This window comes from Xenopus laevis, chromosome 7S, assembly GCF_017654675.1.
Source record: "Xenopus laevis strain J_2021 chromosome 7S, Xenopus_laevis_v10.1, whole genome shotgun sequence".
In the NCBI taxonomy this organism is placed as follows: domain Eukaryota; kingdom Metazoa; phylum Chordata; class Amphibia; order Anura; family Pipidae; genus Xenopus; species Xenopus laevis.
The window spans coordinates 95,426,574-95,449,911 of record NC_054384.1 but is presented as its reverse complement, the minus strand read 5'-3'; the positions used below and the strand labels follow the sequence as shown (position 1 = coordinate 95,449,911).

General features: G+C 41.1%; 1 protein-coding gene across 2 annotated transcripts in view; it reads left to right on the top strand.

Annotated features, from left to right (window-relative positions):
* bcam.S (basal cell adhesion molecule (Lutheran blood group) S homeolog) overlaps window positions 1-23,338 on the top strand; it is a 42,888-nt gene that overhangs the window by 4,927 nt on the left and 14,623 nt on the right. For both annotated transcript variants that reach the window (XM_018228139.2, XM_018228138.2), the window contains exons 2-10: window positions 14,102-14,226; window positions 14,450-14,666; window positions 15,493-15,563; window positions 15,747-15,843; window positions 18,139-18,321; window positions 19,171-19,295; window positions 19,618-19,774; window positions 21,167-21,282; window positions 22,088-22,229. In XM_018228139.2, coding sequence (XP_018083628.1) covers window positions 14,102-14,226; window positions 14,450-14,666; window positions 15,493-15,563; window positions 15,747-15,843; window positions 18,139-18,321; window positions 19,171-19,295; window positions 19,618-19,774; window positions 21,167-21,282; window positions 22,088-22,229 — 1,233 coding nt within the window. The remainder of the gene's footprint in view (window positions 1-14,101; window positions 14,227-14,449; window positions 14,667-15,492; window positions 15,564-15,746; window positions 15,844-18,138; window positions 18,322-19,170; window positions 19,296-19,617; window positions 19,775-21,166; window positions 21,283-22,087; window positions 22,230-23,338) is intronic.

Here is a 23,338-nt window from a genome sequence, read left to right as displayed (position 1 = left end):
GATTCGTTGGCCATGCAGGCAGTCCGCGGGTAACCCGGCTGGGTACCCAACAAAGGTGATCCCATCCACCCTTGTGGTTCTTCCAGTTTTTAATTTTTTTTTGGAAGATTCGGCACTGGAGTGATGTCACTTCTGGGCAAATGTGACATCACTTCCAGTTTCATTAGTTAGGTTAGTTGGCCTATTGCGGGTTGGGTAACAAGCACATGCGGGTCAAATATCGGGTACGGGTTTCAAAAAATGGACCCAAGCAGGACTCTACTGCAGCGTACACAGAGTAGGTCAGTGTTGAATCTGGGGGGAGGGGGGGCTGCATATGGTTAATTCATTGTGCCCTAATGCTTGCCTGTGAGAAATGCAGATAATTCAGCTAGAGGTGCCACAGGACACACTTTTACAAGGCTTAATAGCAATTCAGTCTGAAAATTGCCAGCTCCAGACCTTTATCTCACCGATGACATGGAGTTATCTGATGTCTCTGCTACTGAGAACTTTGCATGTTGTTTGTCTCCCCCCACCTTGGACTCTACTCCCACTCTGTCTGCAGCAGAGATATCTACTAAACAGGCTGAACTCTGCCTGGTCGGATCCATACAGATCTGTGCCTATGTATCAGTAGGATTACTGCAATACTTATGTGGCAAACACCAGCTAGTAAATAAAAACTATGGTAGTCAAGGTGTCGCCAAGATGAATTATTTCTACATAGGGTGAACTAAGACTCTCAGAAAGCAGAAGGTGGTAGGATTGCAGGTAAGGGAGGTCTTAGTAATGGTTGGTCCTGGGGTAATGTAACATTTGTTGGAACCTATTATATAAAGCATTCCGTTCCATTTAGCAGGGGAATTGCAGTTCATTAACAGGGGGTGCTGGTCATTTGTTTTGCCCCCCCCCCCCCCCAGACCAAGTGCAAGAGCAATATGTGCCTCCTTCTGCCGCCACAAACAAATACAGAAATGCCAAATTGGCAGGGTTGTAATCATGGAGGGATGCAGGTCTCCCATTTTGGATCAAAGAGACCTATGGAGATTTTTTAAAATGCAGGGATAAAAGTGCATAAAACATGGCATTTTTTCTACTTTGACTCTGCTCTGCACTTAATAGTGTCTCAAAACAATAGTCTTCCTCATTGGAACTTGTTGAGATGCGCGTCTTGCTCTCTTCAGGTATCAGAGCCATGTCCGGAGCAGGCAAGAACGTGGCCATACTGCCCATGTGCCATAGGATTCTTGGCAAGCTTGCTGATTGAACAGATTTTTACCTGGTAACGACCATCAAGAAAACTGAGCCAAATTGGGATGACCCAGTCCCTTGGCATAGGGAGTCAGGAACATGATTTCCTAACCTTTTCAATTTCATATGAACAGGCCGTTGGGAAGGCCACATACAGGGGCTCAGGTATGCCCACATGCACAGGCAATTTTTACCACTTTTGTGCAACCTGTACAGCTAGGGGGCTCTTTATCATACTGTGTGAAATAATTAACACCAGAAAAACGGTGTAAAAAGCGGTGTAAAATGAATGCAAAAAAGGTGTGAGCTTTATGCCTGATTTTCTGGATTTCACGCCATTATTTTACACCACTCCAAATCTTGTTTAATTCAATAAACTCCATGGGAACAATTCAAGTGGCAAATAAATTCAGGCACGGAATAAAAACCAAAAAATGGCAATGGGAGGACACCGTATTTGTACATGGCATTCTGGTTACACTGAAGTACGGAATTGCTAAATACACATCTTGTAGAGTGGTGCTGGGTGATGTGTAGTGTTTTTTTTATATACCATGAAAAATAATCCCCATAGTTAGTGTTGTTCAGTGGAGCTCCTTTTCACTAGATATGATATAAGTGTATCTCTGCAGGACCCTATACAAAGTTAAGACTGGGGCTAGACACCCCTGCTTGATTCTTGCAACACAATAAAGACCAGTCTCATAGCGGTTGGATGTTACTGGTACAGGGATTGCAACATTGCAGGGGTTGGCACATTTTGGGTGCTGTCACTCTTCAGCTGCCTTTGCGCCTGCGTGAGAATCCTACTAGCCGTGCCCAGTTGGAACTCATATTGGTTGGCCTCAGGGCACTTTTATTATTTTTTAATCATACACCGTAGCTAGTGATCGTGCTAATTGCTTGCGTCTATTGGACAGCCTTGGGGTGCGTATTTCTTTACATCATGCACTGTAGCTGGCAGCCATGTTGAGTTTCCTTTTCCACCTACCCCATTAGAACAAAGAAATTTGCGCTGCGGAACCCAGTTGTTCACATACATATGCAGCAGCCTACGTTGTCCTGTTTAGCATTAACGCTGCCTTTCCTTCGGGCTCACCCCTTCACCTGCCACTGATTTCATGCTAGGACGGCAGCTGCTAATATTTCTATATTTTTTTCTATATTACTCCATACTGTGCTGGAACGACATGGCATCACAATGAATGCTGGGAAGTGTAGTTCAGTAGCAGGTGGAGGTCTCATTGTTGCAGTTCCTTTTCTGAAAAGAGATAAATCATTAGAATTTTTTTTTCTTCCCAGCTGATTCTCTGTGTGTAAGTCTCTTAATGTCAATCCTCTGTATCCCCCCATATCATCTCATTTTTAGCTTCTTCCGCTCCCTCATTCTCTCTCAATTTCACTCCTTCTCGCTTTCCCTTTCTTTCTGCCCCCTGCACCCCCCTGGTGAAGTGTTTAGAATTCAAAAATGTGCCATGTGACTGACTGTGAGATGCTCTTATTGTGAAGTGACTCTCAGGATCCTGACAAGAGATTTTTTTCACCCCACCCCCCTCAAACCCTCCCCTTAGAATTCCGTGCCCTCCTCTATCATCACCCCCTGTGTGCCTATAGCACATAATGTCCTTGCCCCTCCCTCCCGCCACCTCCCTGCTCAGTCCATGTGCCTAATTGACGCTGGTACCTTGCTCAGTCCCTCGATTCTGCACCGCTTAGTGGCCCTAAACCCTTTCCCTCATAGTTTACTGGTTTGGAGCTGCCATTCTCTTGCCACTCTGTGCCCTCCTGAAGGGCCTCATTTTTCCCACACTGTCTTTGTGCCCGTCTTTCTTCTTTGTCATTGGTTCCCCCCATAAATTAAAAGCTCCATTCATGATTTCTTTCTTGCTTTTTGCTGTTTGTCTAGTCCCACCACTCAATTTCTTTCCTTCTACTCCTCGATTCTGTTTTGTTGCTCCCTCTTTGCACCTGTTAATCTTTAATCCTCACCCCCCTCCTTATGTAGAACTCAGGGAGAGGCCTCACAGGGTTTCTGGCAAGTCTCAGGCGCCCCCTGCTCTATTCACAAACTAATGTATGTCTGGCCCATAGGCAGAACCCCAGGTTACCCCAAGTAACAAACTACCTTCCCCTTCATTGTCCAGTGGTCTCCCTAGCCCTGTAACTTTATAACCAGAGTCAACACTCCTTTAACTCACTAAATCCTTAACAAGGAAGGACTTTAGCTGGAGCATCACAGGGAACCCTAGAAAGATGCCTATGTGTAAGTGTCCCAATAGGCACGAAACGCGTTAGGCTGTCTACTATGTCTTAATAAACAGGCCTAGGGCGGCAGGATTTTAGGGGGCAGCATGCTGCCCAACCACACCCGCATTGGTTAAAAAACACTGGGGATGCGCTGGAGATACAATATTTCTTTTAATTTCCCATGTGCCAATCCCCATTGCTCAGGTTCCGATGAAAATTTGCACAAATAAAGGGGAGGAGACAGGGGCATCGAACAGCATTGGGCCTAGGGGCACCCGGTATGTAAATCCGGCCTTGCTAAACTTTTTGGATATTTTTGGAGGGACTCACGCCTATTTTGTTTGTTTTCTATGGATATGCACCTGTTGACTTGGGTGAAATGTGAGCACATCCTCACTTTTTATTAGTGTGTTGTTCCACTATAACTTAATTTACTTAGGTAGTGCCCGCATTGTGACCTCATAGTGACCTGCTGTTTTTTGCTTTTGTTATGAACCCTAGAAAGACCCTTGAGAAAAAAAACCATAAAGGACCCATATTAAAGGAGTTCTTCACCTTTGAGATAACTTTTAGTATTATTATTAACATTTATTTATATAGTGCCAGCATATTTTGCAGTGCTGTAAGTATGTTGAGTATAAGTATGAGAGTGATTTTGTGAGATAATTTGCCATTGGTATTAATTTTTTATTATTGAAGGTTTATGAGTTGTTTAGCTTATTATTCAGCAGCTCTCCAGTTTGCATTTTAAGCAATCTGGTAACTAGGGTAGAGTCCTGCAGCGGGTCGGGTACCCGTGGGTTACTCACAAAAAAAAGCAGGTACCCTGTAGAATGAGGGTAGCATTTGAAGGGGCGGGTATAGATACGGGTCTGCGGGTTGCGGGTCTCATCTAAATTTCTTATCTTATTTTATATTGTCGATATTTTAGTCCTTTTCAAATTTTACAAAACTTGTTCTGTCTTTTGATGACGTCACTTCCGGTTTGCAGCAACATCACTTCCTGTTTGATGGTGGTAAGCGGGTCCGATTGCGGATAAGGCAGTTGCTGGTCCGGGTCGGGTAGCAGATCAAAGTGGGTAAACTTGCGGGTTGCGGTTCGGGGCGCGGGCTGCAGGTTGCGCGTCCGGGTCAGGTCCAGGTCTTAGAAATTGGTTCTGCGCAGGACTCTAAACTAGTGCCCAAATTCCCCTAGCAACCATGCATTGATTTGAATAAGAGACTGGAATATGAATAGGAGAGGCCTGAATAGAAGGATCAGTAATAAAAAGTAACAATACATTTGTAGCCTTACAGAGCATTTGTTTTTTAGAAGGGGACAGCGACGCCCATTTGAAAGCTGCAAAGAATCAGAAGAAAAAGACAAATAACTTGAAAACTATAAAAAATAAATAATGAAAACCAATTGAAAAGTTGCTTAGAATCGTTCTATAACATAGTAAAAGTTACCCTAAAGATGAACCACCCCTTTAATAATATATCTATTCTATATTGCAATATGCGCCCTGCAGCTGGTGTTAGATTGCAACCGCCAGCATTTGTACTACAGCTGGACACCCCAATAATCTCTTTTCCTTACATCGCGGCCCCAGTGGATCTTTAGTGATCAAGCCCCCCCCCCCCTTTTAAATCAGGCCCTGCAAGTTTGTCTCTCTCTCCTTGCTTCCGTTTCCCAAAGATAATTTATTCCCAGTCTCCACAAACCCTTTTGGGCTGATATGCTAAAACTTAAATTGCACGGCTCTGTTACCCATAGCAACGGCTTTACTAATGCGAGAGAGCGCAATTGCGCTCTCCGCATTAGTGTTCCTGCCTCCCCTCCCAACAGGTAAGTCGGCGAGGGGGGGGCAGCATTGCATGAGCCGCCTCAGGCAGCCCTTAGGTACGAATCGGCACTGCATAGAATTAGAATTAAGAATTAAATCATAAAACACTAAATGCAAGTTACCGTTAATATGAAATCATTCACAGTATTCATATTTTTGCATAATGAAAGCAATTTTCCCATTTACATTAATTTACAACAATAATTAATTTTTTTATAGTTATTTGCGACTATAATTCTTATTTATAGCAGCATGTGTCTCTCTATGTTCTCTGCACTGCTGGTTCTAACTTGTCCTCCTAGGCTGCCTGTTTCTAAGCTTAAAAGGGCTCTTAAATCCTATTTTTTATTCTGTAACCCCTCTTTGTTCAACATGAGTGTGACATGCTGTCTGACCTGCTGGTGTTATACGTAAATAAATGATGATAATTGGCAAAGGGCAGTGGCCCCAATAACCAGAAAGCAGCTCATTCAGTTTAATTGCTATTATTTTATTATTTAAATTTATTTTATTTGTTTTTTTTTTCATTATTTATTTTATTATTTTATTAACATTTACTCCAGACCTTTCAACATTCGTATTTCTCCCTGTCATTAAAGCCATGAGATGGCTGCCAATAAAAAGCTGCCTAGTGACTGGGGTCATTGGCTGCCTAGATACATTCCAGTTTAAACTCGTACTGGAAAGCAGCAAAAACAGACAAAACCAGAAATGATAAAAAGCCAATAAAAAATTAAAGACCGACTATAAATGATGTTACAATTCTACTATCAATATAAAATGTATATGATTTAAAGGCACTTATGCATTTTAAAATGTCCATATATGTGAAATCTTAAATTTGGAACGTTTTCCAGACACGGGGTGTGGGAGACGAATGAGTTATCAATGAGAAGGTTAGAATTTACATATCTGCTGGTATTTACACAGCTTAATTGATTTCCTATTCCCCAATGATCTGAGCAGGATTGGACAATATTTGTCTTTCAGCCACTAATCATTTTGGATTTGAAGCCTCAATTAGGAGGTGGGATGGGGCCCAGTTGGTGACAGTAGGTGCAGAATGTGATGGATAGTGAAAGGTGGGGGCTGAGGGGGAAGGTCTGTTCCTTTATTTTGTTCCTTGAGGGATTTCACTGATTCTCAGTAGTTTTATCTTACAGTCGGAACCCACAGCAACCAGTTAGCACTTGGCTCTGATCAACTGCAGTAAGTAACATTAAAGAAAGGAAAATGTTAAATCTGGACTCCAGTTTGTGGAATATTTGTAGAAATATCTATTTATTCATGGGCACAAATAGTGTGTTTGTGTGTTTCCATTTCCCACAGTGCCAAATATAGTAAAATATTCACCGTCAGAAACATGAGAATAGCAAGGATCCACCGTGTCATTAACTTGCCGACCCCTCGTTGAGTACTTTATGGGGATGCCAAGGGAACTCGCACTTGGAACATGTTTTCTCTATGGGAAGAAATAGAGCGTTTTTACCAGTTTTCATGTTCTTGCAGAATGTGGCATATTTGGTATTTATGTGGTGCTGACAACCACTGGAGTGTGGGAAAAGAAACAAACTCCCTTTTTGGTAATTCGATGATCTCCCTGGGGAAATATCCGGTGGATTATACTATAGCTGCTCTGCAGAGTAACCCTTCTGTTATGCAGCAGCAGAAGCAATAGGATTATATATACTTTTAGGGCACAATTAGAGGCGCATTTACTAAGGGTCGAATATCGAGGGTTAGTTAACCCTCGATATTCGACCATGGAAGTAAAATCCTTCGACATCGAAGGATTTACCGCATTTACTTAGATCGAACGATTAAATCTTTCGAATTAAGCGATTCAAAGGATTTTAATCCATCAATCGAACGATTTTCCTTCGATCAAAAAAAGCATAGAAAGCTTATGGGGAAGGTCCCCATAGGCTAACATTGGTGCTCGGTAGGTTGTAAGTGGCGAAGTAGGTAGTCGAAGTTTTTTTTTAAAGAGACAGTACTTCGACTATCGAATAGTTGAACGATTTTTAGTTCGAAGTCGTGGTCGAAGTAGCATATTCGATGGTCGAAGTACCCAAAAAAAACTTCGAAATTCAAAGTTTTTTTTACTTCGAATCCTTCACTCGAGTTTAGTAAATGTACCCCTTAGTGTTGGACTGACCCACTGGGATACCAGGAAAACTCCCTGTGGGCCCAGGTGTGAGTGGGCCTTACTGCTTTTAAGCATTTGGCCAATTTCATGGTCATTCTCTATTTCTTTATAGTTTAAAAGAAGCTTAATAATGGAAGAATAAAGTATATTAAGCAGATATAAAATATGTGTATAAAGAGGTTGAGTGAGGAGAGGAGGAATAAAAGTTTGGAAAGTGGGCACCTGGTCTATGGTTTTCTGGTAGGCCCCTGGCATCAAAGTCCGACACTAGGCAGGGGTACATGGGGCAATTCGGAACCAAGGTTGACACCAATATAATTTTATGTATGGGATCCATTATCGATTTTCCATTATCCAGGAAGGTCCAAAATATGGGAATGCCATTTCCCATCTGTTCCTATATACCCAAACTCATTGACTCATTTGTCTTTTTTTGGTATTAAGGGAAGACCACTAATGATAAGCAACATTTAAGCAACATCTGGAAACCTTAATTTTAATCACTTACCCTTTCATAGGCTCAGAGAAGATTCTTCTCTAATGGTAACAGCATACAAGGTGACTTGATCACCTACTGAGCATTGACAATTAAAATGCCAGGAATCCTAGAAATTTTCCTCTTCTGCAAGGAGCCCCTGGGCACCATCATCTCTTGAAAAAGCCCATGCACCATGTCGTAGAACAGGTGGGTGTAGGACCACAGTGCTTCCCATTGACTCATTACTACATTGCCCATCCCTGTGCCCTAGGTGGACATTGGCTGAAAGTTTGTGCTTCATGCCTCATGGTTGGTAGCCAAAAGAAAAATAATGAAACTCTGATCCAGTTGTGAGCAACATTAGTGAATAACTCTCCTTGAATATTGCATTGAAATGCAAAAAACCCAACCTTGTACTTTCAGCTGTAACTTCAAATCCCAGTATGCACTGATAGATGAAGCATGTAGTAGTTCTGCAGATTGTATAGCTAGGCATATTATTCTTCAGAGGTTTCCTGCTTTGCTCCATGCTTAAAAAAGCTGGGTTGACCCACCATAAATTTTTCTATTAACTGGGCAGCAAATTGAAGACTAAGCTTATTGTGAGCTAAGAGCATTCCTTCCCTGCAAATTTGCATTTGTATGTGAGACATGAATGGAGCTGCCAAGGCAGAAATCCCCCTTTAGACAAAAAGCAATTGCACTGGGAACTGTCAGCTAACTGGGAAGGCCTTGAAATATTTAGCACTGTCACTTCGTTAAACAGGGTAATCCCTTCTATTTAGATTACTTGGTGCTTTGTGTGGCCCTAGCACCACACAGTCTTTGCCCCGTATATTTGAGTCTATTGGGAACTTTAAGCTTAAGCTCAGCTGAAGCAAGCAATATGGCAGCTCTCAGTAACACTATATGCAAATAGGAAAAGTGTAATATTTGTTGTGCATAAGAAGCTTTAGCCTTTTACTGTGTGCCTTTATATCGTCAATGAACTCCTTGGTGATTTACAATATCCTTATAATTACCAATAGGAGGTACATTATTCCCAATATAGTCTGCAGAAATAATTGCAGATATTATCCTATTGGCCTATCAAGTTGGACTCCTCCAGTCACCATTTGGGGGGCCAAGGGGGGGACTACAGTTTGCAAAAGCTAGATCATTGCATTTATGAAGGATCAGAATTTCCTAGGTGTCGTTTATCAGTTGCATCTAGTATTGCCCTATCATATACATCCTACCGATAGGATTGGAATTGTTGATTGATGGTCTCAGATAATCCTCATTATTTATTATAACTGGTTGGCATTATTTATCAAAGCACTGAAAGCATCTGTTTTCTATGGGTCCATTGAAGAAGGGGCAGAAGCCTCTCTCCTGAAACAGTTGGTCTGGTCCTTCAAGCCTGATGAATGTTCCCTTTGTCCCTTTGAGATAACTCAATAAACTTCACGTTGGGTTCCCTTGCCTTTAAGTGAATGCATCTTTTCTATGTGCTTCAATGATGAACGCTGCGCTTTTACTGTATCTTTTTAACCTATCACACTCGGCAGGCTTTAGGGCTGAAAGGGAGGAGAGAAACTACTCCAGATTGGCCAACTTGAGTTTATGGGGGAGCATTGTTATCTCTGATGGCTTTCATTAAATAGGTGCTGCAGCGTATATGTGCTCTTAGGAGAATAACCAGAGCTAATAACTGACTGGTTGTGGTTGGCAACAGCACTTGTACAGGTTAGTCTGTATCTTAATAAACGGATCTATAATACTGAAGCACATGGTAATCAGAGAGCATTGAGTCTAATATCAGTTGTAGGCCCAAGGCAACAAGAATTTTCGAAGCAAAAGCCTATTGAATCTGATGGTGTAACTTAAGTTGTAGACCAGGGTGGAGCTGTTTATGTAGACTTTATAGTTCATCAAAGCATCAGCATTGTTCCTTACCATAAGCTAATATTTAACTTGTAAAAAGGTTACGATCGAATTGTAAAACAGTTCAATGGATAGGTTGTTGGCTGAAGGATGGGCTGTAGATCATTATATTCATAGTCCCACTTTGTTCTAAGAATGAGGAATGGTACAAATTTGACCTTGGATCTTGACTTTATAGTCTACTCAGTTTCACTGAGACAAAGATGGCTTTAAGCCATGAAGAGTCCACCAAGAATTAAGTGTCATATAACCCTGATTATTATTAATGTTACTTTTTTATCTTATTTATTAGTATTGTAGAAGGACTTCATGGAATATGGTAATGAGATGGAATGTTTAGGTCCTAACGATATCTATATGGGTTTGAGTGTTAAAGCTAAAATATGGTTTAGGCCAGTATTGAGGAGGTAGAACAGGCTCTGCAAAGCCCCAACTAATTCATTTTTAGAATATTGGTTTCTGTTCTAGAGATCACAATGAGCAGAATATTTGGAGGTTGGTATATGACATTTGTTCTTGATGTACTCAGTATGCTTCATGGCTCAAGGAATCCATCTTTACCTTAGCCAAGGTGCACAGTCAAATTTGAACCCTGTCCTTATCCTTATAGAACAAAGTGGGACAATAAATAAAACCTTAAAAATGGATGCCCAGCCTGGATTCAAATTCAGCTTCATTCCATTTTTACCCAAATGAGTATTTTCCAAGCTGGAGGTTATATGCAAGCCTAGAATTGTCACTTGGGTCATGAGTTAATTTGTGAACTTGGCCTGTACAGACTTGGTACAGGTTTGTTATGGACATCTGTTATTTCCTCCAGAAACATACAGGCAGGTTAATAGGCTTTTGACAAAATGTGGTAGTGAAGCGATTGTTGTTAGAGGAATAAATATGACAAATTGTACTCTACCTCTTGGGAAACTGATTTATTTCAGTATGGGGTACGCATGTTAAACTGGAGCCAGTTCATAACCTTCCCTGAAATAGCAACCCTGAATTTGGCAATAACGTTTGTAGAGACAGAGGGCTTGGGAGATCCTGAATCGACTTGGATCCTGCAAATAATACTTACTATGGGAAGGGAAAATTAGGGTCAGACATGTTAAAAATGACACATGAGGGATGGCTGAAATCCAAGAACAACATTGAAGTAGATGGACACTTAGTATGGCCCGCAGACATGCCAATGTCCACTACAAACTCGTGGAAACAAGCCTTTAATGTTAAAGTATTCTCTGTTGTGCTGCAGGAAATAACGTCTTCCCTTTATTCTTCTCTTGTTTTTCATAAGTCTCTGTTGCTCCAGTGCACTATCCCTGGGCAAACAGTGGATAGCACAGTGCAAATACAGTGTAATTAAACCTCAACAATGCAAAAGGCTACTTTCTGTACCCAGTGTAGAGAAACCATCTAGAATTTCATACACCTAGAGGCTGTGTGTGGCTGGGGTCTCTTGTTTTTGCTCCAGCACTGGTAGATGAACTATTAACACCCACTAAATTTCAGTTTGCAAGTTACCCAAATTGGACAGGTGGCCTACAGTCCATGGGCTTCTTTTGAAGCTCCCAGTTGCAGTGTGTGGGGCATTAATCACCCTCGTTCTGGCCACTACTACTGGATATGTCTTTAGGGGTACAAAGAGGGATTGAGTTTTTGGTTGGAAGTTGTAGGTTGTTGGAATTTGTGGGGGACAATACAAGTTTAATCACTTCCACCAGGCATTTGCAATTGTTTGGCAGGAGACCTCAGCAACCTGTGAAAGTCACTCGTCAAAACCTGCCCCTGTGCTTAAAGGTGAAAATTCAAGTATATGAGGGGAGGCAGGCAAATTTGACTGATGTTTTCCACTGACGGAACTGCAAAATGTCTTTCCGAATAACACACGCCAGCTGTGTTTAGTGATTGCTTTGCTATACCGTCTTTTCTCAAGTTTATATCTCCAAATTACCTTGCAAACACATTAGTGTTCCTTTATGAACTGGTTATCAGGGATCCTTCTATGCTCCATCTACGATCCTTCGAGCTGAATATAAAAAGAAGAATACAATTGCTATCAGAAATAGGGATGGGCGAATTTGACCCGCTTCGCCAAAAATTCGCCGCCGGTGAAATGACGCAGACGCCCATTAAAGTCTATGGGTGTCCAAAAAATTTTGTCACGCGGCAAAATTTTTTGACGCGCACCCCACCATACAAGTCTATGGGCATAATTTTTTCAGGGAGAAACGAGGCGAAAAAATTCGCCCATCCCTAATCAGAAATAGGGTCACTTTTCCTTTTAAAAAAACTTTTCTGCACAAAACACCACCCTTTGCTTCCTTCATTTGTTGAAGAAACAGTGCTGCTTCCAGATTGAATTGTATAGAATTTCATTGGTCAGGTATAAAGCTGGCCATAAACAGATTTTATTTTTAGTGCAATTAACACTCATTTGTATTAGTCTGCCAGTCTACAGCTAAAATGTTGGGATACTACACACATGATCTGAAAATCATACGAAATAAAGATCAGAATCTTTATACTGCATATGCTAGAGATTGAGATTGCTTTATCTGTATGTCTTTATTGGGGAAGAGATCATTGTCTCTTGTGCTGCATCTTTATTGGTTTATGCCAGTGGGAAATGGTTTTCTGGGTCTTTGGAGGTGATCCACATGATAATTGCTGCTTGGTATTCAGTTTTGCTATTCCGGTATTTAAAGGGAAAATCAGCCGTTAATTCGGCAAGCAGAGCGAAGTTGCCCTAGCGTTGGCTAATTGCATACGGCCCTATACACTCCATTGCACTTCGCCTGGTCAGAGCTGAGCAAGTCTGGAGGAACAGGTAACGTTCAGTAAAATGCACATCTTAGTGAATTAGCAGACTTACATCCATCCGTCAGAATTCGTCTGGCGATAGAGTGCGAATGAGCGATAGTGTATGTCTCTTTCGCTAGCGAATTTTCGCCTGCACCCGTTAGTAAATCGGCGGTAAAGTTCCAGAATGACGTCACGCTGGTGAACTTTTGCCAGCATTAGTTACTTGGCCCTTTAGTAAATTTGCCCCTATGTGTTTTGTGTCATATGCCATCTTGCTGATTCTTTCCCAGCAGTGCAGCACTAGCTGCTTGTCGGTTACACTGAGTAATACAAGGTCAGTCTATGCAAGGACTAGTCGTCATACTGCAAAGGCACAAAGTTCACAACTACAGCCCCTATGCTTAAAGGAAAACTAACCTTGCACACCACAATGCTTATTTTGTTACAAAGAGCTTGATTACATTCCATTGTGTGCATAAGCCCTGTGATATTTGAGACACCCCGCCATTCTGGTTATTTTCCCGATGTGGGCTAATCTGTGAAGGTCTCTGCTTTTGTTTACCTTCCCTGAGCCAACTCTCTGCAACCTGTGTGTGCACAAAGTGCTCTTGTCTTGTGAATGTGCCAAGTGCCGGAATGTTAAGGGGGTTATTTGCTCAGTTCTGACTTCAGTGTCGCAATCTTTGCTTTGTGCGCTCTGTGGCCTTTGATATTGTTTCTTGGGCAAGAACGGCTAAACAGATAGTTTTTTTGATTTCACATTTTATACGTTTAAGGGCAGAGACACACGGGCAGATTCGGGGAGATTAGTCGCCCAGCGGCAAATCTCCTCTTCTTTGGGGCAATTAATCTCTCCAAACTGCCTTACCGCCGGCTAGAATAAAAATAGCCGGCTGGGTGGCACTTGGATCACTTTGTTTCCCGAAGTCGCCTCATGAGGAAACTTCGGGCGACTTCGGAAAACGAAGCGCTTCGAGTGCCATCCCACCGGCGATTTACATTCTAGCTGGCGGGAAGGCAGGGAAAACAATTCGGGGGGAGATTAGTTGCCCCGAAGAAGAGGAGATTTGTCGCCGGGCAAATCTGCCCTTGTGTCTCTGCCCTTACTATTGTTTTTTTTTTTTGTATTAACATGTAACTGATGGTCTATGGATTTGGAAGGCAATAAATGCTTTGCCGTGTTGTCTTTTTGGGGTGCAAATAAGGGCAATCTCCCTTCACCCTGCAAGTTTTGAGACTCTGCAAAGAAACCATTTTGCACTACCAAACATTTAATCTTTTTGTTGAGGAAAAGATTAGGATATTAGGAAAGATTTGGCAAGATCATGAAACCACCACATTTATTTATTTACCCCTACTACCACTACAGACAGCCCTAATATTTTATTTGGCTTTTCTTGCTACCACAAGAGTATTCATTTCTATTATATCTCTCTCCCGCAGGATGTCTATGTGCGGTGACTGTTAATGTCCCTTCACCAATTGAAGCTGAGATTGGGGATCAATTGAGCATCCAGTGTAAGCCGTCTGCCTCCGGGTCACCCAAATACAGCGTGGAGTGGTTTGTGGTGAGTAATGGAAAATTAATTTTGCTGAGAGTCCTCAGAGTGAGACTTAAGAGTTTATATTTTTTATAATGTAAAAATATAATGTAAAAATAGAGTCACTACCATAGTCCCCCATCCTGTAGTGTCTACTGTAGTGTCCAACCTCATTCCTATAAACTATGGGTTACCAGTTGGACACATGCTTTCTGTTTTCCGTGACACCTCCCTGCTATATCCGATACAGACAGATCAGTATGGGGACCCCCAACGCATCGCAACATACAGCAATGGAAAAAGTATCACAGACCCAGGAACACAATACAGTGACAGAGTGTCGGTCAAAAGTGACCTCAGCCTCGTGATCTATGATGTCAGTGTAGATGACGATAGGAGCTTCCTCTGCAAAGTAAACGCGGGGAGCGAAGGCACCGCTACGGGCAGCGCTGACCTGAAAGTGTACGGTAAGTTTAATAAGATGTAGATACAATTCTTGTCCATTAATAGTAATGTAACAGGGTTTATCAGATGGAGGCAAGCTGAATGTAGAATTTTATAGGGCCTACTTATTCTTTTCTTGGTCTGCCTAGCATTCTTGTGAATACTTATTCGGTCCAGTGTCTGTTCTTGGGTTTACTTAATTATTCGATCTAGTGGCTAGACAATATTATTGTATATAATTACTCAAATGTTGTCCAAACCTTTATGGTTTTACCTTATACTTACAATCTTCATTGTCTAACAGACCTTGTAGAACCTGCTTACTCTGTCCAATACCTGTCCTAGGTTTTGGGGTCTGTTTGCTCATTCTCTCCAATGCCTGGCCAACATTCTTGAGTGTACTTACTTATTCCAACACTCTAGTGCCAATTATTGCTCTCCAATATCTAACATTGAACAGCCAGGGGCCTACTTACACACTCTGTCCAATCCCTGTGGTATACATTGTGGGGTTCTTTATCTGACTCTAACAAATACCTGTGCATGATTCTGAAGGCTTTTTACTCATTGTATACAATACCTGTCTATTATACTGCGGTCTACATATTCACTCTATCCAATATACCAAACAATATTTTTGGGCCTACTTTCTCGATCCTTGAAATGTGTGTCCAAAATTCTATTTTTATTCTCATTTTTATATGACAGTGGCTTCATTAGTTATACATCTGCAAAAATTCAGACAAATCAGCGGGTCCCTTGTGCAGGCTTTTTAGAAGTTTTGTGCAGGAAGTAATTCTTGGGATATTCAGATCTTGTTGTTAACTGTTTTTTTTCCACTTGTCTCAGATCCACCAGAACCACCAGAACTCACCATGACTGGGGGAATATTGTCAGTCACAGAATCGGATGCAGTGGAGGTGAATGACTTTCCATCATTTGCTTATTTTAATGTTTTCTCTCTGATTTAGTCCTAAACTTTCAAGCATTCTTTGTTTCCGCAATTTTAATAGTTTTTACTGCACTAGCCCAGATGTGGATGCACCACACACGTTTAGGCTGATGTCTTGTTTACCTCCCCTTCTATAACTCTTCTTTGTTAGATTGGATCCTGTATCGGTCGGAATGCTTATCCTGCACCAACTATCGAGTGGTACAAGAACCAGCAACCCCTAAACCCACCAAAAAGCCCAAACAAGGGTATGTGCAGATTACTTCAGATTTCTTCAGATTTCTTGGTGTTTTTGTTTGTTGATTAACATTTTTTCAGGTCCCTTTCAGCTCATAAGCTTTTTACAGATATACACTTGTGTCAAAAGTTGAAATCATCCAGAAATGCTCATGTTTTTAATAGAAATTGCTGTTTTTATTAACCAAGGAAGCATTTCTGATGTCAGAAAACTTTTTTTATATAGTCAGACTTAACACTGAATAATCCACCATTGGCAGCAATTCCAGCTTGTAGGGCTTATTTCTCTGAATTTATGATGAGGCTTTTCCCGCACAGTAGGGTTGAGGTCTATTGATTTACACCATGTTAATTACATCAGTATACCAGGCTGATATTTTAGGAACTTATACCAGAGGTCCCCAACCATGTTGCTCACTAATTCATTGGATGTTGCTCCAGTGGCCCCAAAGCAGGTGCATATTTTTCAGTTTCTGGCTTGGAAGCAAGTTTTGGTTGCATAAAAAAACAAGTTTCTGACCAAACAGCCTCCTGTAGGCCACTAACCCACATAAAGCTACCAAATAGACAATCATAGCCCTTACTGGGCACCCCGTTTGATGCTTGTGTTGCTCCCCATCACATTTTACATTTGAATGTGCCCCATGGGTAAAAAAAAGGTTGGGGACTCCTGTCTTATACCAAACAGCAAATCATATTACTAAAATAACAAGGTAAAAAAACAAAAAAAACACATTATGATTGAGGGATTTCATCCCGAAACGCGTTTTGTACTGCTCCTGCTCCAATAAAACATGCCCAGAAGTGCCGTCTATTTCTGATTTTGTGTATAAAATAACAAGGGGCAGATTTATCAAAGGTCGAGGAGAATTTTCGAATTCAAAAAATGTGAATTTCAAGCTATTTTTTGTGTACTTCGACTAGGGAATAGTCCAAATTCGACTTCAACCATAGGCCATCTAAAACCTGCCAAATTGTTGTTATGGGGGACCACCTAGAACCTATTTGGAGTCAATTGGAGGACTTTGAAAAATCTACGTTTTTTTTTTGGAAAAACTTCAAATTGAATTGAATGGGCTATTACGAATGCGCTAATTAGAGTCGTACTAGTGCGCTAGTACGACTCTAATTCAACCAAATACGGACCTATTCGATCGAAAACTGACCTATTCGGCCAAAAAAAAACTTTGACTTATTTTCGTTTGGTCTTTTTGAATTCTAATTTTGAAGTTTTTCAAATTTGACCCCTGATAAATATGGCCCCAAGTGTCAGTATCATTAACCATAGACAAAGATAGGAACTGAAACTTAGGGAAAGATTTATGAAAGGTCAAGGTGAAATTTGAATGTCGAGCTAATTTGTGTACTTAGACTAGGGAATAGTCCAAATTCGATTGAAATTTGAAAATTTGAATATCAAAATTTATCATGTACTCTTTTGTCTCTTTACAAATTCGACTTCGGCCATTCGCCATTTAAAGGAGAAGGAAAGGTTAAAACTAAGTAAGCCTTATCAGAAAGGTCCATCTAAATATACCAGTAAACCCCCAAAGTAATGTTGCTCTGAGTCCCCTGTCAAAAGAAACACTGCATTTCTTTCCTTCTATTGTGTACACATGGGCTTCTGTATCAGACTTCCTGCCTTCAGCTTAAACCTCATTGCCCTGGGCAAGAGCATGCTCAGTTTGCTCCTCTTCCCCACCCCCTCCCTTCTCTACTGTAATCTGAGCCCAGAGCAGGGAGAGACTCAGGCAGGAAGTGATGTCACACCACATTAATACTGCAGCTCCTATTCTAAACAAACAGAGAGTTTCTAGAGCTTTTTACTCAGGTATGGTAAAACATTCTACAGAATAAATATAGCATTCTAGCTTGCACTATTGCAGCTAATCTATTGGCAATAAAATGCCTCCGTAGCTTTCCTTCTCCTTTAAAACCTGCCAAATTGCTGTTTTAGCCTTTGGGGGACCTATTTGGAGTCAATTGGTGAACTCTAACTAAAATCTAGGTTTTTTTGGGAAAACTTCAAATCGAATTCGATCAAATGCGCTATTACTTAGATTCGTACGAATTAAATTTGATCGAATGCACTATTACTTAGATTCAATCGATCCGAATTCGACCGAATACAGACCTATTCGATCGAAAACTGACCTATTCGGGAAAAAAAAACTTTGACTTCATTTTGTTTGGTCTTTTTGAATTCAAATTTCGACCCTTGATAACTCTGCCCCTTAGAGCTTACATTCATTAGTGTATGAGAATAATAAAACCGAACTTTGTCTTTTTCCATATTTCCAATGCAGATCTGTACATGACGTCTCGCACAGTCAGAGAAGCCTCTGGTTTGTTCACCGTCTCCAGCACTCTCTTCCTAAGGCCAACGAAGCAAGATGCCGATTCTCGATTTTCCTGTAGAGTTGTATTTGCTGTACCTGGAGGATCATCCGGCTTTATGGAATCTAAGGCCTTTAATCTGACTTTGCATTGTGAGTGAGGCCACTGCTTGATTTTAGCCCCTACAGTCTCACATCTTTTACCTTGATACCACTTTATTTTGCATTCCTATTAAGCACCCCTTATTTATGTGTCTTTTGCATTCCTCTGTATTTCTTCACCTTCTTCTTGAGTTCTCAATATTTCTTCTGTGAAACATACAGTAATGTAGACTTGCAGAAGCTGAAGAGTTGAACTTAATTGGTATGTCTTTGTAGATATGGTAATTTGTATTAGGACTTGAGGTGTGGTACCTTCTCACAGCTGTTGGGAATCCCTTCTGTGTGTGTTTGCATTCTGGTGTCTGGAATATACACCTTAAAGGGAAAGTAAAAATGCCTTTGAGATACTGTCATCAGAGCTGCAAAAAGTGCAAGTGCTAGTGCTAGCCAATCATGGTCCCTGCTATAAAGAGAGCAATAAAGTACAGCTTATGTGATCTCTCTTAACTTGCTTATTTCCGTATAGTCCTGTGTTTTAAATATTTCCTCTGATTTCAGTATGTCACATTTCAACTGTGTGTTGGAACCCATAGAATTAAATTGATCTGCATAAAATTAGAATTATTAATACACCATTATTTCATTTTTATAATACCTAAACGAAAAAAAAAAATATTTATCAGAAACAATAATAAAATTGATCTGCATGAAATTAGAATTATTAATACACCATTATTTAATTTTTAACGAAAAATTTTTTTTTTATCAGAAACAATAAAAAAAAGAACTGTCTAAATTGCTCAGTTATTTCTAGCAAAGTCAAAGAAACCTCTGTGCAACTTGCTGTACTTCTCTGATGCTGCTCAGCCCTCACTATTCAAAATGTCTGTTTCCCTTCAGTTTACACAGAAGACGTGAAGTTTGAGTTGCTGTCAGCCATGCCGATAAAGGAGGGGGACGATGTGACTTTTCGTTGTGCAGGAGACGGGTACCCCCCACCTTCCTATATGATTGAAAGAGTCAAGGTACTGGGAGTTTCTTCATGACGTCGACTGTTCTCTTTGTACTATGCATTGCTAAACGTTTGTTATGTGAAATCATAAAAACATCAGTTTTAATGTGGTTCTGAACTGAAAATGTGAAGATAAGCGTCATATCAGTATCACCCATGCTGATGTTTTCCTGTTGACAGCAATGGGTGTGACATCCAACATTCTGAAGGAATGAATTGAATTGAAATGAATTCTCTCTCACTTGTACTTCTCTTTGTGACCTCATGTCCCAATTGACAGTCCTCCAAACCTCCAGCAAATCATTATCTCTGTGTGTTCTTTTCTTGTCTTACAGGATGGCACAGAAGAAGAATTATACTCTGGCTCTGATTCAATCTTTATAAAACGTAACGTGTCTAGAGAAGACTCAGGGGTGTATCGATGTCACGCTCTGGACTTTGACACCCCAGAGGAGATTATTCTTTTACGGGAACAGAACATTTTTGTGCACTGTGAGTGTGAAGTATGGCGAGTAGTCGTGATATACCGTTTTGTATTCAGCTTGTGGCATTTTATTTGGAGTTCTCTTTGGAGGTAGATAACGAAGTTACATTAAAGGCAATTTTACCTTCTAAAGGTGGCCATACATGGGCCGATAAAAGCTGCCGACAGACAGCAGCTTATTGGCCTGTGTATGGGGCCCCCCGACGGGCTTCCCCGATCGAGATGTGGTCAAACGTCGGATGGGACTAAAAATCCCTTCAGATCGCGGCCGTATGTGTTCGTTGATGTGGTCCCGCGATCCGACCGCCCGTTACTATTCGTTAGGATCCGATCGTTGGGCCCTAGGGCCCACGATCGGATCAGCCTGATATTGCCCACGGTGCCCGAGGTGGGCATATCAGGGAGAGATCCGCTCGTTTGGCGACATCGCCAAACAAGCAGATCTCTCCATGTTTGGCCACCTTTAGTCATCTGCAAGGTTCTGGTTACCACAGGGGAATACCCACAGCTAATTGCTTTAGTTTAGGTATTACTTTGAGTTTATAAAGATAGGGAACCAGTGTATGAAGTACACTGAAAAAAAAAGTACTACTGTGTACAGTGGGCTCGGGAGCACACGCTCCAAACCTTCAGCAAAGGGAGCAAATACCAAGAAACATCAAAGGAGGCTGGCACAAGCCTGGACCACATCAAGTAGAAGAGCCAAAGTCAGATGGTAAAGATTAAAAGTACACATTTTATTTTCCATAATTAAGAACTAAGGCCAGACACGTTTCATGTCTACCAAGGACACGAAACGCGTCAGGCCTTGGTTACCATCTGACTTCGGCTCTTCTACTTGGTGTGGTCCAGGCTTGTGCATTACTTAGAGTTTGCCTGACCATTTCAATGGTAATGACCCTCCTCTAGATCATGCCCAGTTCTCCAGGCTTGCCAGGGAGATGATGGCCGCTTAGATTAGGCTACATTTGTAAGCAAAGCCGCTAATACCTTCATACAAACATGGCGGAAATAAAGCAAAGGGACATTGCCACTAGACAAAAGCATAGAGGAAATGTTTTATGTGGAGGCCCATAAAAACCAGCAAGCATTCCTTTTTTCAGGATTTTAAACAAAATCAAAACCCAAACCCTTTAATTAATAGTTTGGGCTCTTTTTTTACCAACTGGACTTTTGCAGCTTTCAGGCAAGTATCTTCGGGTGGTCCCTTAGGCATTGTCTGCCATAAATACTAAAAATATAATTTGGTTTTAACTCAGTCTGAAAATATTTTATTTTGTTACAGCAGTTGTAAATTAGTCAATATGCACAATGAATATGTATATATAAATTTGGTTTCAGATTCCGTTAAGTTTTTGGCTCTTTAATAACTTTTGCTTCATCAAATTGTCTCAAAACAGATCTGGGACCCCTTTCTGTGCTCCCACAAGAACCAGTCACCATACCTCATGGCAAGGACCTCCAGCTGTTTTGCTCAGGTGATGGCTCTCAGAAGCCCCATCTGAGCTGGAAAAAGGTAAAAAGAATCAACAGGGGCCCCATAAATTATTAATTTCATTTCTTAAACCAGAACACTTTGATTGATTGCCAAAGCCCAAGCTAATTTGTAAATGGGCCCCCATTTTCAAGTTACAAGAGTTGGGCCTACCAAACTGTGTGTTGTATGTGCAAACATAAGTCTTCTCCTCTGTTCACCAACACAATCCTTCTATTCAGTTTCCGTTCCCCTTTTCTTGTTCCTCATGGTACTTAAAGGGCATGTAAAGTCTAAAATAGAATAAGGCTATAAATGCTGTATTTTGTATACTAAATATAAACATGAACTTACTGCACCACAAGCCTAATCAAACAAATGATTTATGCTTTCAAAGTTCACTACAGGGGGTCACCATCTTGTAACTTTGTTACACATCTTTGCAAGACTAAGACTGTGCACATGCTCAGTGTGGTCTGGGCTGCTTAGGGATCATCATAAACAAAGCTGCTTGAGTTCTGCATGGCTGGGAAGTAAGGCGGGGGCTCCCCCTGCTGTTCATAAGTATGATTGTTTCCCTGCTCAGCAGTTAGGGACCGTCTGACAATTCCTATCCACAGCAGTTTTTTCTTATAAAAACGGTACACATTTTTTAATTAAAGTATATTGGAGATAGGTTTCTTTTTCATGACAGAAAGTAAAAATGGGATTTTATTTTTTTGCCTTTACATGCCCTTTAATGTCAAATATCCTCCTCCCGCATTGCTTACATTGTTCAGGTTTCTTCGTATACTGTATATAGTATGCATCTTGAATATTGCAGTAGTCTTATTTCTTGTATTAACAGGGTGACAAAATGATCTCAGAAACCAGTAGATATCGACTGCGTGATGTCTCATATGCTGACGCTGGGGTTTATACATGTCTGGCTACTGTGCCTGAAGTGCCTGGACTGATGAAGGAGCACAGCATCACTGTCGCTGTTGAGGGTGAGGTGGACTCCATGCATGTTAGGGAGGCTGTGGTGTGTGTTTACTGTATATCCTTATAATATCTTAAAGGAGAACTAAAACTTAACTAAAGAAGTAGGGCAGAAATTTTGTACATTGTGTTTTGGGTTTCTGTACCAGCCCAAGGCAACCACAGCCTTTTAGCAGTAAAGAGCTGTGTCTCCAAAGATGCCCCAGTAGCTCCCCATCTTCTTTTCTGCTGATTCACTGCACATGCTCTGTGCTGCTGTCACTTACTGAGCTTAGGGACCCACTCACAATATACAATACACATAGAATATAACTGTAACAGTATAAGGCTGATTTGTAAAACATTCAGATTATTGGTACATGGCAGGTCAGAAACCAGCACATTTAGCATCATAATTTCATAATCAGCCTGTAGCATCAGCTTATATGACAGATGAACCTTATTTTCTGCTTGATGATGTGCAACAACCCCAAAGCTTCTCAACAGCTGCTCAAAACACAATGCTCAAAACACAATGGGGGTCATTTACCCATGGAATCCAATCAGATTGTTGCATTCATTGTTCTACTTGCAGTTGGCTTTAAAAAGCTAATCACTGATTGGTTGCTATGGGTAACTGCCCATGGGCAAATTTTCCCACTGTTGATAAATGAGCCCCAATGAGCGTGTGAGTGTCACAGACACTTCTGACAAAATCTAAGATGGGAGGTGAGATCCCGAACCTTTAGGCTTGTGCAATAAGTTCAATATATAAAATATGACATTTATAACCAATATTCATTTTAGGCTTTAGTTCTCCTTTAAAGCAGTTGAACCATAGGGTTCATCTCTTGATGGAATGCCTATGGGATCAAGTGATTAGTTTCTCTCATTGTTTTTCCCTCGCCAACAACATTTTTGCACAAGAAACGACAGGAAGCTGAGCGGTATTCATCAAGATAGTCTTTTCTAATATGCCCCATAATAACGCTCCTCTGAAACTTACCAAGGCTTCTATTTAGCCATGAGGTCTCCATGACAGCTTCTTTCAGTAGGGCCAACAAATTTTTTCTTTCGGTCAATGAAAGCGTCTTCCTCTAAGGCCATGATTCAGTGATCCCCAACCAGTGGCTCGTGT